The 14537-nt window shown below is 43.9% G+C and overlaps 1 protein-coding gene across 2 annotated transcripts; it reads right to left on the bottom strand.

The window, feature by feature from the left end:
• Nucleotides 1–1334: 1334 nt before the first annotated feature.
• Nucleotides 1335–13955, bottom strand: PGD (phosphogluconate dehydrogenase). 2 transcript variants are annotated; one of them, XM_074560699.1, is made up of 13 exons: nucleotides 13831–13955; nucleotides 12579–12654; nucleotides 11961–12140; nucleotides 11759–11824; nucleotides 10577–10695; nucleotides 9094–9163; nucleotides 8595–8729; nucleotides 7664–7853; nucleotides 4958–5088; nucleotides 4320–4453; nucleotides 3876–3975; nucleotides 2214–2336; nucleotides 1335–1638 (listed from the first exon to the last, which is right to left on the bottom strand). In XM_074560699.1, the coding sequence occupies exons 1-13, from the start codon at nucleotides 13836–13838 to the stop codon at nucleotides 1519–1521; spliced, it is 1452 nt and encodes a 483-aa protein (XP_074416800.1). In that variant the 5' UTR covers nucleotides 13839–13955; the 3' UTR covers nucleotides 1335–1518. The 2 variants fall into 2 exon arrangements, with proteins under 2 accessions (XP_074416800.1, XP_074416801.1); XM_074560700.1 differs by lacking the exons at nucleotides 1335–1638; nucleotides 2214–2336 and having other exon boundaries at nucleotides 3952–4087.
• Between the last annotated feature and the right edge of the window lie 582 nt (nucleotides 13956–14537).

Raw genomic sequence — 14537 nt, 5'->3', positions numbered from 1 at the left:
ACGGCAGCTTCGCACGGCACCCCACGGGGCCACTGCCTGGGGCACAGTGAGGATTTAAGCGGTGCCGACAGCACCCGTCGGGCTGGAACGCGGCACCGCAGGCCCCTGCCCCGCCCGGGGCCGTACCGGGAGTCACCGGTGTGTCCGGCGAAGAGCGCAGCAGCAGCCGCGGTCCCCATCCCTCCCCTCAGCGCTCCGGTAAAAGGAGATTTAGAGAGCAAACTGCTCACGGTACACCCAGCCAGGCACACGCTGCGACTCTGTACCTGCCTGAGCTCAACAGCGGGGCTCCAGGCGGAGCAGGTGGTTTTCTCAGCACGAACGTCATACTATGTATCATAATAGAATAGCCCATTTTCCTCCAAAACACAACGCCAATGCACACAACAAACTGGCAAAACGTTTCCTGTTGTCCAAGCTGGAGAGCCCAAACCACAAATACTGGGACAAACTGACGGCTAAAACACCAGGAGCCTCCAGCTATCACCATTGCCTGCAATTTGTCACACCTTTACTTCATAGAATTCCTAAATCTTACAACATAATTTGCAGAAAAGTTGCTTTAAATTGAAAGTAATCTTTTGCTAATTATACAGATATTGAACTAATAACTAAGTAGCTGTCTTAGCAGAAATAAATGAAGCAAAAAATTGATATAAAAATCAGTGCACAGCACAAAAGTTAACACTTGAGAGGTTCTGAGGGGAAAAAAAAAAAAGGTACAGGCACCCAGAATTTTCAGAAGTTGTAAAGATGATGTGCAGTAGGATTGCAGGAAGAGGGTATCAAATAGGGCCAGCTTTGCATGCTACTGCATGGAAAGAGGAGACAAAAAAGCAGGGAGATTTGGAGAAAAGCATGCAAGCACACAGCTAAACCAGAGCTTAAAACTGGGAACAACAGCTGGAGGGAGAATGGCTTGGTGACAGGAGTATCAGTCTTGATGCCCTTGACCTGCATTCAAGTATCTGCATGACCCATCCCACGCCTCACCCTCTCACAGAGAACGAACGGAGCGCATGGCGTGAATGGCCATGTGCGGGGGAACATCCAGGAATTCATCTTTAAGAACCAAGCTACTGCCTGTTACGAATAAACAATGACAACCAAAAAAAGGCCTTTACCTCCCTGAAATCTTGTGCAGCGTTACTGTGCTGTCTGCCATTCTCCACTTCAGCAATTACTGAAGTGCTGTCATCTCTATCTTGATCCCTATGAGTTTATGCACTATAATACAATAAAAATATTATAATTTTAAAATGTATTCTATTAAATACTGCACAAAGACATTTTAGCCAATTTTGGCCAGCAGCAGTACAAAGAAAACACCTCAATGCATTTATAAGCAAGTTTATTTAGCTTTCTTATATTATATATATATTGAGAGATATATATATGAAATATACCCACAAGTTATTACAAAAGTGTCAAACACAAGTTCTAGTACAGTAAAAAGTGGTATTCTAGGAGGAATATCTGCAATCTACAGTATTGTGGCTTCAAGAGGAAATATTTCCACTAGACATTGTAGGCAGAAGAGGACACATTTCCTCCATGGCCTGTCCAGTTAGTATGGATAAATACGCCTGGCTTCGATAACAACTCATATGTATGTGCACCAAAGTAATCGCGCTGAGCCTAGAATAAGAACACACACACAAAAAGCAGACACATGAATATCACTAGAAGTTGCACATACTGATACTTGACTATAGGAATATTAGAAATAAGATCTGACTCCAATATTATAACATTCAAAGTTATTTTCTGATTATCAGCAAAATCACTGCAATGAAACCTTTACTAATATCTAGTAATTAAGAGTTCTGTAGCAAGACAAGTATATTATTTCTGCTAGGTACTAATCAAAAAACCAAACACTTAGATACATCCAGAGGGTCAAAGATACTTAATTCTTTAGAAAGCATTTTGATTCAAACATATCATTGCCCTTGGTTCACAGATGAAACATTAACAAATGCTGGGCACTGTCATACCAGGATCTCTGGTGTTCTTTATCCAGACATCTCATAGCATTATATTGCTGCGAATGTCAGGTTTAACAGAATTATATTAGGTAATCTACGCCTTTATCTTTACAATGTTGAGTGATTAGGACATATTGCCATCATGGTCTTTAGACCAGTATTTAAATAACAACATGATGATATTTCAGTAGCTAGAAGATATGTTACACTATTTCAGGCACCTACCTGAATCAGGTTAGCTGGTAATGTTTCATGCCTGTATCCATCATAAAAAGAAAGAGCTGTAGTGAAGCAGGGCATAGGGATACCGATCTGTACTCCAGTACTGATCACACGTCGCCAGGAGTCCTGGGACAGAAGAAAAGAGGGAGGTGGAAAAAAAACAGAAAAAAAGAAACAAATCAGTGCTGCTCAAAGGCATATGCAGGCGTATCAACTATTCTAGTACAATAGCATGTGCTATTTCACATTACATGAAATCTAATGACCAAGTCTGAGCAAATGCAGCAGTAGATTCCTGATCGTACATAAACAAGGCTGATACAAAATAATGGCAAGACAGAGTTAACAAACAGGACAATAAAAGTGCAGACACATGCTCCACATGCAATCAAACCACAGCCTTGAGCAAGGATGCTGTTCTTTCAAATAATTAGTGCATCCCAAAAGCACGAACGCAGTGGGGAACATACTGAGCAAACACTGAGGCACTTCCAGGACCTCTACTCAAGCACAGTACAAAGCCCGCCCAAGGGCATGAGAGGTCAGCACAATACTTCAAACAGACATGTGGATAATCCTCATTTCAACATCTGATTTAGTAACCTGCATGGAATATTCAGCTTCAGTTAAAAGAATTATTAATGATAATATATGACTTCTTTGTTGGCCAGATAATCTGGTTTTAGTTCTGCCTGTCAAGTCCGTCCAAATCAGGAGACTGTTTGGACAGACCTAGGTCTAATGAATGACAGTCGGGAACACTGTTATTTTGGTGCCACTGTGAACAATGGTAATAGAACAGAGCTTTATACTTGGTACAACTGAAATCCAAGTGCACAATAGGCACAAGATACAGGGCAGTGATGAGAACATTCACAGGGGCTAGACATTTTTTCCTGACATAGTGGTTCTTCTGAATTGCCGGACTTCTGCCTAAGGCTCTTCTGTAACAGTAAAAAGGAAACCTTAAGTTTCTAATAGTAGGTTGGCTAGTATCAAAGAGAAGAACCATGACACAACAAGGACTATATGCTCCTTTGCTCCTGTATTATCTTTAGGTTGACATTACAAATATACCCTGCAACATTACACAAGACCTCAGTTCCTCCAATATCTGGATGCTGATTTATAAAGTAGTGCTTCAGTGATGCAATCCCTTTTTTTTTTTTTTTTCTTCATTTAGAACTAACATTCTCCAATTTTCTGATGAAATAGAGGCAAGAGGCATTTGTAGGCATTTTTTCAAGGACACATTGCTAATCCTCGTGTCTGGCAAAATTCTAATTTGGACCTCAGTGTAGCCTACCTCATCACAGTAACTCTCTTGTTCAATTTCAATCAGCTACAACTATGTAGTTTCTCTCCTGTCCTGATCCTGTAAGACTGTTATGTTCCACTAAAGAAGGATATCTTGAAGCCATAGATGACGAATTCCTACACCCATACATTATGTGCGTACAGATACACATACATAGGCACAAAGAGCTTCAGGACTGTTTAGAGATCTTTGGGATTAAGGATGCTGAAAAACAGGTTTCAAGTATACTCTCTACATTTTCATTTTTCAGTCTAAATATACTTGTGAAGATAACTCCTGGGAAAGAAGCTGAAGAAATCCAGACTGTAAAGTATTGTTTTTATGCTCTTCCTTCCTTGGAAACTCACCTGACAGTTTTCAACAGCTGTCTTAAAGAAATCATCCAACAGCAAATTCTGGAGCTCAGGGTTTCGATCAAAAGCATCTTTGATTTTTCCCAGGAACACACTAGGCAGAATACATGTAAACCAGGAATAAAATTTCACAGCTTCCAACGGAGACCCAGAATCCAAAACTTACAGTGCCAAAATTTGACTCAGCCAGACTCCAATTCCAAATACTGAGAAAGATGCAAACAAAACAAACACTGAAGTAGCTAAGCCACCAGAAAATTGGCTTCATCTGGTATCCTTTAGTGCCATCTACAGAAAAAGCCTTTCAGTATTTTATCAGCAGATTAACTCCATAGATTTTTCAAAGAAAATCTCTAGGCTTGTCAGTCTAGCACTGCATAAACCAAATCGCCTGCTCTTATCCCCTCAGCAACTTAATTACCTCCTCATCTTAATTACCTTCTGATGATGCAGCCTCCCCTCCACATCAGTGCAATGCCACCATAATTCAATGTCCATCCAAATTCTTTGGCTGCTTGTCTCAGTAGCATGAAGCCTTGAGCATATGAGATAATCTTGGAAGCGTACAGGGCCTAAAAAAACAAATTCACATTCCAAGTGAAGTCCCACAAAGCTGAACAAGAAACTTCACAGTCTACATGCTCTCTTTAGTCAACATTTCATTAGGGTTGAGTACAGTAGCCACATTCCAGCTATCTGAGAATCAAAATATCCCTTCCAATTGTTGGAAAGTTTGGTCTCAACAGAGAGAGGTCAAGAGCTATTATCCCCATTACAAAGACAGGTGAGAAAGCAAGCTCCTGTGAATGAATTCTGATCTCTGCACCCCAGCTAGTTGTCACTGCCCACTGTGGCTTAGACTTGAATTCCTTCAGGACTATTCTTTGGTCAGGAAAGGAACTGGTCACACTATGCTTTGTGGACACTACTAGACAATGCACAATGACACGGCTGAAAGCAGGAACCAAATGACATGAAATGTAAACACAAAAAGCTCCTCACCAGGGTTTACACCATCCAAAACCTGCTTTGATACGCAGCTTTAATATAGCACTCCGGCAAGCACAATGACTCACCTTGCGTATTTCCTCCAGAAAGGCTTTCTTGTTCCCACCAAATTGAGTCAATTTAGGCCCATCCAGCAGCTTACTGGCCTGCACTCTCTCATCCTTGAGGGAAGACAGGCACCGTGCAAACACAGCTTCCCCTTTAAGTGTGGTAGGAAAGGGCAGATAATCAGAAAGCTCAGTATCATTGTTAAGGTCTGAGATACTTGTCCTCAAGCACACAGCGAGAATGCCACTGAGTGATGAACCCCATACATACTGAAACAGTCACATGGGAAGAGAGGTGTACAAATAAATTATTTCAACAGTATTACTGAGGGATCAAACTGCCAGTCAGCATAACCACTGGGTAAATATTGACTGATACAGCTTTCAAATGATAAACTGAAAAAAAAAAAGCCACAAGTTATCTGCATGAAAATTTATCCTCAGGAACCTTCACTAGCTCTTAGTTTTAACAATTTACTTTAAAATCTCTTCCTATCTATAAAAGATGGACAGCGTTGCACTGCAGCCGAGCGACAGGCAAGGCTGAAGACCTCACTAATTATTGTATCGTGCTTTCAAGTTAAACAGCTATTGCATAAATGTCAACTCACATTAACTAGATGTGCTTTGCAATACACACATGCAAAAGAAGAGAAATTAAAATCAACAATAAATCAGCAGGTTAACTTGTAGGAGGAAGTAAGTTTTACAAATCTGGTAGGTCCATAACACTATTATTCAGAAGCGCACAAGAAAGTTTTATAACATCACTAAGCAGGTTACTAAATGTCATTTGTCACGGCTAAGGAGTTAGCCAAGGAGTATCTTCAGCTCCTAAAGAGAAAGCCTGAATGCCAATCTCTTGATCTGGCTTAGTCAATTCCTAATCATGCTGCTTTAAGTCGTACTTCTTTGCAATTGAAAATTGTATTGTTAAATGGAGGGGGGAAATAAAAAAAAGTTTCCTTTCCAGGGTCTGATAGAAGGAAAGCAATCAAGTTTATTATAGTCTTCATACTGAACTTTTCTTCTACCTTTTAAGTGAGTCGTGAATTAAAAAAAAAAAAAAAACAAAAAACAACGAAAAAACCCAACACAAATAAACCAAAAAAAGAGATGAATGAGTAATGTTTTCTCAAGATTCTGGATCCTCCCTGCAGTAGGATTAACAGACCATAACGAAGTCAGAACTGACTCCTCTCCATTTCTGCAAAAACTTCCTTCTACGCTGGTGAGAAGCGTGTGGGGGAAATCAGGAAAAAGCAGGAGTAGCATGACTCTGCTTTTATAAGCAGAAGTCTGCAAGTCATGCTTATGCGGTAAAACCACACACAGAGCAACTGCCCTAAGAACAGCCATGTTTGCACAAGGGCTATTGCACATACTTCCCTATCAACTCATCATTACCTAACAATGCTCCCCTGGCACTGCCGAGGACTAATCAGGGAGTGTTTCCTCCACCCTTGATCTTTGCAAGAATACCAAAGAGGAGAATATTAACAGCACAAGCAAGAAACACTGTTTCAAGCCTAGAACTGAAAGACTATAGCTGTAGTAGAATATTAAAACCATTTACTAAACTTGTTTTGCAAAAATATGTTGTTAGAATGCGGCCATGTTTCCCTGATAGCTATCACTGCAGTCACTCTCTTTTAGCCCACTGAATATAGTTTTTCTGCCTTCTAATACAACAGGACTTGACCAACCAAGGCAAAGGAAAAAAAGGCAGAGAGAGAATGCATGAAAATGAAAGCAAATCTGAGAGAAAAGAACTTATTAAGTCATCTTACTTACTCAACCAGAAAGTCTACACTGGACCTGCGGTAGAGAGCACTCTAAACGTGTTGTAGATGTATTACAACTCCTGTGTCACAATTCCATTCAGAGGCCAGATTAGATAAAAGGGTAGGTAACGAGACTGTTAGGTATGTATGTGAGCAGGTAAATTCTCAGACTTTAGGGATATAATTCAAAGCAATTAAAAAATACATTTCCATTATGTTAGTTTGACTTTGGATCAGCAGCCTTATTAGCCATAAAACAAAAACCAGCAGCAGTCCAGAGTGTATAAAGAAACACCACAATCAACTGTTGAGGTGGAAAACCGGCAGCCACCATCATAAGGTAGCAAAAAGATCTGTCTGTGCTCCTCAACCCATAGTACAGTCCAGCCCTTATGTTCCTGTTTGGTCCCACTAATGCTGCGTTAGCTAATTTATACTGAAACATAGAAACAGAAGACTTAAGTAAATATCTGAAAAATAATTCTTATGCCATCAGAGAAGTCTAAGTACTTATCAAGCAGTGATCAAGCAACACAGTTTTGAAGGTGTCCTTACACCACTTTTTTTTTTTTTTTTTTTTTTTTTTTTAACATTTTTAAGGCTATGATGGGATTTGGAGTAGCAGATAAGGGGGCTGAGGAGAATGTTGCATCTATCTAGCACAGCAGTTACGTTCATGTGTCGTGGAATCATCACCAGCACTGCGAAGATACCATGGACAAACACCGACACTTGACAAACAAGGTAAAACCAAGCCCAGCAAAGAAAATACAGTAACAGCTCTCAAAAGCAGAAAGACTGCAACAGCGACACCTAAAAGAGCCTCTTCTGCAAGCCAAGCCCTAGTGTAGGCTTATTTCCAAGATTACCTATTACCATGCTCCTTACTGTGATGTGGTACATGCAGGTAGGAAATACGAGGCCAGATTGAAAAACCAGTTACCTATGAGTGTGACAGGGACTCCATATTCCAGGGCAGAAATGGCTGTCCACTTCCCTGTGCCTTTTTGTCCTGCGCTGTCCTTGATCTTTGGGAGGAGGTATTTGCCATCGCTGTCTTTGAATTTGAGAATATTGGCTGTGATTTCAATCAGGAAGGAGTCCAACTCTGTCTTATTCCATTCCTGAAATACCTGGAAGAGAAGAAAAAGTGTATATATATATATATATGCACACACACACACATTGATTTACTACGTATATACCATATGTATCAACTGATTTACTGATATATGTATACATACACATATGCATAGATACAGAAGGGGGTCATACCATCTCAGTCACTGGTTATTGGTACCCTGCCACATCTACCAATGACTTCAGCACTGCTGAAAGGCCATTGCGCAGGAGCCCCACGCTGGAAGGGACACCCCAGGCTGAGAGCTGCAGAGCACCTATCTCCAACAGGGACGGCAGAGGCATAGTCCATCCTCTTGCCTATCATCATCATAGGCACTGAAGGCTGGAAACAGAATCGCCCTTTCAAGGCGATTTTCAAGACATCATACTTATTGACTTACTTCAACAAGGTCTTTGCAAGATTCTCCTGCTTGATCATAACGCTCAATGTTTTACTAGATTTTTTCAGGCAACGTAATTTATATTCCTATACAAAGAAGAACCTTCCTAGGGAGAAATCAACTGTAGAATGGGAGAGCTTACACAACGTCTACAAACACTCAGGCGTAGGTGCTTGCTCCTCCCTACCTCATTTGAAGCTCAGGAATATTGTGCACAGCCCCTGACAGAAGTCATGTCAGAAAAATTAACTTCATGTAGATACAGCAGCTTTACCCAAACCCAGCTGCCTCCATCAATGGCAAACAGCCACCGTGGCTCAGGAAGGCAAGACACAAAAAACTACAGATCACCTTTGACATCTCATCATGCTCCATGCCCACCACATCTTTCATCAGATGATAGGCCTCACAGATCAGCTGCATGTCTCCATATTCAATCCCATTGTGCACCATCTTTACAAAGTGTCCAGCGCCCTCATCTCCCACCTGTCAGGAAACATCAAAAAATGCCATCAGCAACAGCGCTGTCACCGCTTCCAGTGTTTAATACCTGCCTATGGCTTCCTTCTGCCTGAAGGAAGGAAGGAAAGAAGCCCAGTGCCAATCGAAAACACTGCGGGTCACAGATCCATTTAAATCCCCCAGTACGTGACCCAGCCATAAAACTTTGTCTTTCTATTGTATGCGATAAGTTACCAGAGATGGTAGATTTGAACTGAATGCAATCAGCCAGAAAATCAACCCACTAATGTCGCTGGTTTTATTAAGGACAAACATGCATGAGCTTCAGCAACCAAACCTAAGCAAGGATCTAACCACAAGTTAAGGTCAACATCAAATAAATATTTACCCAGTCACAACAAGGTTCCCCAGATCCCACTTTAGCAGCAATGCTTTGAAATATGGTCTTGATGTGGGGCCTGTGGGGAGAAATAATACACCTCAGCAGATAGGCAGAGGACACAAACACCACAAGAAAAAAAAAAAAATTCCATCGGTATGATGCATCCTTCTGTAACCTGCCAAAAGGTAGCCTGGGGTGAGAGCATGCTGTCAGGTTGGTAACCCTCCACACACAGTGTCAAATAAAATGCATGTTTTTCCCAGAACTAGACACTGTTTGCAAGGGATGGGGACAGCCCACATCGCGCTTACAGCACTGTGCAGGCAAGCTTTATGTACCTAAAGGAGCCCAAATATTATCTTTTCCATTTCAGAAATGGGGAAATAGAGGCAGGTTATGATACAGGCTCACGCTCAGAGAGGATCAGTGACAGCGCTGAAACAAAATCCCATTCTGTAGCCACAAGAAAAATCCAGGGTGACCTGGAGGAGGAGAGGGAAGGAGGGAAGAAACCCTGCAAATGCAAGTCAGGATATAGTTATCTGCATTACTGCAGTAATTAGGAGCTTTCATCATTGCCAGGCTCCCCAAGTGTAGTAAACTGCTTAGCCAACAGGAGAGCATTACAAAATGCCAAGTTTGGACCAAGGTAAAGCGACAACTGTGAAAGGAGCATGGGTGGCACATGGGCTGCAGATGCTGTGAGATGGGGGGGCAAAATTCAGGTAACAGTGGCAGATAGAAGCTGGTTTTACTGAGCCGTTTATGGAAAAAAGATGATCAGACAGCAGATTACTGTTATGTTATTTCTGGCTTTGTGCCGTCAAATTTGAACAGGCTGATATTGGTATGAAACGCTAACACAAAGGGACATGGGCTTACAAGATTCTAAAGCCCAGGTAAAGCCCAGACACACCTTTTCTTTCTACATTTACAGAGAGAATGGGCTACCAGGGCTAAAATCTAATATGAACATGGATGTATAGTCCTTTACGCTAACACGAGTACAAAACAACATGGCAGAAACTTGCAAAAAAATTAATGTGTTCAATAGTCAGTACAATCATGTACCGAAGCCTTCTTTTATAATGTCTGTCACTTGCAGGAACGTTTGCTGCTGCCTGTTTCATGGTTAACAGCTTTCCAACTGTGTAGGACCCCAAAAGAAGAATCATAATCAAGAACGGTACTTGTTCAAAATTTAAGCAAAATTCTTTTCTCCCCGGCACACATTTCTCCCTTCAGATTTCTGTAGGTACTACATTTGCCTGTGAATTCCTGGAAGAAAAAACTGTCTTTGTTTTGCCTGCCATGAAAGCCCAGTGCTGTACCATGACCCCAGCTAAGCTGAGAAATCTTGAGCCTTGAGGAAGCGAGACGGCAACATTATCTTGTTCTCTCCACACCCACGCCCTCCTCCTTCCCTCCCTCAGCTCTCAACGTGAATAGGAGACAATTGTTACAGAAGAATAAAGTAGCTCATGCTTACCAGGCTTCTTTGGCTCCTCCTGGCATGAGTGAAGGGCCATATCTGGCACCCTCCTCTCCACCACTAACACCGCTTCCGACAAATAATATGCCCTTTTCTTTTAGTTCCTTACAACGCCTCTGGAACCAAGAGCAGAGCAGAATTATTTAATTTCTTTCAATGCCAGAGCCTTACAAATAAAGGTTAGCAATCCAGACCTAAAATTAAGTTTTCAATTCTGCTTTGGACATGCTAGAAGACAACCTTAGGGAAAGCCCATACATACACCGAAGTGAATATTAGGAAACTTCCTGTTGCTTTCACACGGATCCTTGCAAAAGAGACATGCTGAGAAAACAAAGTCCTTATAAGCACCAGATAAAAAAGAGCAGTACTGAGGCTGGAAAAGGCTCAGAATTAAGAGTCAGGTGATACACGCTGTGTGCAAACGTGTGGGGGAGGCAGATTAGGCCCAAGGTGGAGTAGCTGAGTTCACTGCAGAGTGAAGGTGCAAGCGTGGACAACCCTAAGGGAAACTAATTCCCTCTGAGTGGGAGAGAAGCACAGGCTGAGATCCATGAGGGGAGCTGCAAGCTCCCTAACTATTAATCCTCATTTAGTACCTGTTTTTTACTCTAGCGTGGCCAACCCACTTATCCAAGATCAGAATGCCAAAGCAGAAAGACTAATACCAGCACCCCTTCTAAGGCTCAGAAGAACCAATTTGAATGCAACAGGTAAGCGTTCCAGATACACCAACGTAACTCCTATAGTTACAGCCTGAAAAAACAAGATAATTACTCTGCTGTTTTCATTACCAAGACAGCAAAACCAGCAGTCTGTCTCAATGGATTTTCCCATGGCCATGTAGGATTGAGATATAACAACAAATCTATAAATATCCTTAGATTTTCAGATCTCCCTGAAAACTCTTTAAGATTGTAACAGGAAATTTTCAAGATGTCGCTAAAAATATTCTTTGATGATTTGGGCAACTTCTATAAAAATATTCTTATAGAACAGTCCTTAACTACTGTAACAATTGTTTTTTAATAGGCTGCATGATCTAGTTTTGCAGAGACAACTCAGTTTGGCCTTCCCTGAGCAGATGGAAGGCATCTTATTGACTGACTATCCTGATGATCAGAGGACAAAGAATCATGTGTATTTTATTCATCCAGTTCAGGTAGAAAACAGACTTACTGTGGTATCTCTGTACTCAGAATTCCCACCATCAATTATGATGTCTCCAGTCTCCAACAACGGCACCTGCCAAAAATAAATCAGCACTTTGGTTTTCTCCATCCATTCAAAACCTCATTAACGATGAATAATTGAGATCTTCCAGAGGAAATGTCTCCAAAAGACAGCAAGAAGTCACAGGTAGAAAGAATGTTTGCCTCACCAATTTATTGATGAAGTCATCCACTGCACTTCCAGCCTTCACCAGCAAGATAATGCGACGGGGCTTCTTTAACTTAGAGACCATCTCTTCCAGACTGTGAGCACCAATCACTTTGGTCCCCTTGGCCTCATTAGCCAGAAAGTCATCCACTTTGGAAACTGTCCTGTTAAAAGCACAAACCTGGGGGAGCAAGAAAACATGTTAATAAAAGCTGCCACCAGAACAGTTGCTTTAGCTCAGACTACAAATTATACACACAACATTCAACATCACGTGCTCTCCTACTTCCACCTTCCCTAAAGACACAGGGCAGGGATGAATCTGCAGCATGTCTTTGCAAGTGCCTTGGGAACCTATGGTTAATGGCTGAGCCCAAAGGAAACTTTAGAGAAAAATCATGCATAACTAACACATCAGGTAGCTAGCTGAGTACAGGCATGCACTGCTGGTTTTCTCTGGAAATGGGACAAAGGGCAGCCTAAGTTATAACTAAAAGGAGGAAATAACACCCATCAAACCATTGCAAGGAAAAAAAAAAAACACCACCCACAAAAAGTTCAGCTCCCACCCCAAGTGTTAGTGAGTCAGCCTTTCTGAACAGTCTCTTCCTTCACTTACCACAAAGCCATGGTCGTTCATGTTCAAAATAAGGTTTTGACCCATCACAGCCAGTCCAATCAAAGCAATGTCGGCTCTGGAACGTGGAAGAACAAAAATGCCAGCTGAGTCTCATTAGCAGTGATCTAGCACTAGCATCCATACCCTCCGTCAGGCTGTTCTCATCTTGTCAACTTGGCCAGCCCACCCGTTTCTAACAAATGCTGTAGCACATGCTCTGAATGGATTCTGTAGGCTCCTACAGAAAGAGATCTTTGTGGCTCCCAGTCAGTCCAACAGACAGAGCAGAGACCAATATATAGCATGTTTCAATTCACCAAGATTTCTTCCCAACTACCAAGATGCAACTAGGTAAGTGAGAAAAGACAGCTTTCCAAAACATCACGTTAGGAGGCAGGCAGCGAGTGGCTCTAGTATGTCACTGATGGATCCAGTTCTACCACAGCTCCATATTTAACAGATGCTGCATTAGAACATCATGTCTGAACATGACACCATTTTTTTGCTTCTGCAACACAAGCTGTCTCAGATTTGGGGTGACCAAAGGATAAGAGGGAAACGGGATATTCTGCCAGGGGCTGCCTAATTCAGCTTGCAAGGGGCATGCACGCAGAGAAGCCCAGCCTGCCCACTTCTGTTCCTCGGGTCACGAACAAGTTTCCTGCTTCACAGTCACCACTCCAAAGCCGATCAGCCCCTCATTTTCATAGAATCATAGAATGGTTTGGGTTGGAAGGGACCTTAAAGATCATCTAGTTCCAGCCCCCCTGCCACGAGCAGGGACACCTCCCTCTAGGCCAGATTGCTCAAAAAGCAAATTCTGCCAAAAAGTCTCTCGGCCGATTGGCTTATTCTCCTCGCCGGTCCCTCAGCAGCCGCAGAACCTCTAACGCTGGCACACCGACCGCCGTCAGGCGTCTGGAGAGCCCCGTCTTCCCCCTCCCTCTCCCCGCCGGGCACACCGCGGAACCGGCCGAACCGGGGAGCGGGGACAGCACGGAATCACCCGCTCCCCCCCCCCCCCCACCAGCCCGCCGACAACGCTAGGTTTAGCAGAAAGCCGCTCGGCGGCGGCTGGAGGCCGCAAAGGCGGCTGCCACCTCCCCCTCAGCCCGCGGGGGACACGCTCCCGGCTCTCCCCAGGGCGCCTCCCCGCTAACGGTCTCAGTAAGGCCTCCCCCGCCGGCGGGGGGCACTCCCCGGCCCTCAGACCCCCGCCGGGGCGGCCGTTCCGCGGCCCGCCCGCACTCACTGGGCCATGGCGGCAGGGCTGAGGTGATCCGCGGGCGGCTGCGGCGTCTCTCGGGGCTCGGCCTGCAGCGCGCGCCCGGCCGGCCCTCAGCCGCGCGGGCGGGGCGGGGCGAGGCGGGGCGCGCCCATTGGCTCTCCCGGCGAGCCCCGCCCCTCGCCCATGGGCCGATGGCCCGGGCACCTCCCGCCCTTAAAGGGGCCGCGCGCGGTCCGGACCCGCGTTCCCCCTCCCGCACCGAGGGACGGAGCCACCCGCGCACCGACTGGGAACAGCCCTGCTTGTGGCAACAGCAATACCTGCCCCCGGGACAGCCGGCACCGTGTATTTTGACTTTTCTTTAATTATACAGAATCCGTTGCCTGCGATGTTGAACCACCTCCCAGGCTGGGTTGCGGGTAGCGCAGCTGAAAGTTGTCTCCGAGGTGGCCGAGGATTTGGCAAAAGAAAATATGCCCCTCTGAGATTAAAATTTGGTTGAAGAGGCAGCAGCTGGTCTCATACCTGCGCTGCAGGACAGGCAGCGGCTTCATCACGGCGACCCGACAGCTCGAGCAGCCCTGCTTCCTACTACAGGCACCTTCTCCACAGCAAACGGACCCAGCAAGTTCTTGGTCCACCTTAGTTTTGGGCACTGAGAGCAGGAATGAATCTGAGAGCAGTAAAACAGCTACCGGCTTCTCCAAAGTATTAAATAACTTTTCTCATTG

Source organism: Larus michahellis, chromosome 16 (genome assembly GCF_964199755.1).
Source record: "Larus michahellis chromosome 16, bLarMic1.1, whole genome shotgun sequence".
Lineage (NCBI taxonomy): Eukaryota > Metazoa > Chordata > Aves > Charadriiformes > Laridae > Larus > Larus michahellis.
This window is presented reverse-complemented; position numbering and strand designations above follow the sequence as displayed.

What these genes read in the sequence shown, in the direction of transcription:
- PGD (XM_074560699.1), bottom strand. An exon ending in GGGAACCTTGTTGTGACTGG is followed by an intron (nt 8,730 to 9,093) that starts GTAAATATTTAT and finishes GTTTCCTGACAG; the next exon opens with GTGGGAGATGAGGGCGCTGG. An exon ending in AGTCCCTGTCACACTCATAG is followed by an intron (nt 5,089 to 7,663) that starts GTAACTGGTTTT and finishes CCACACTTAAAG; the next exon opens with GGGAAGCTGTGTTTGCACGG.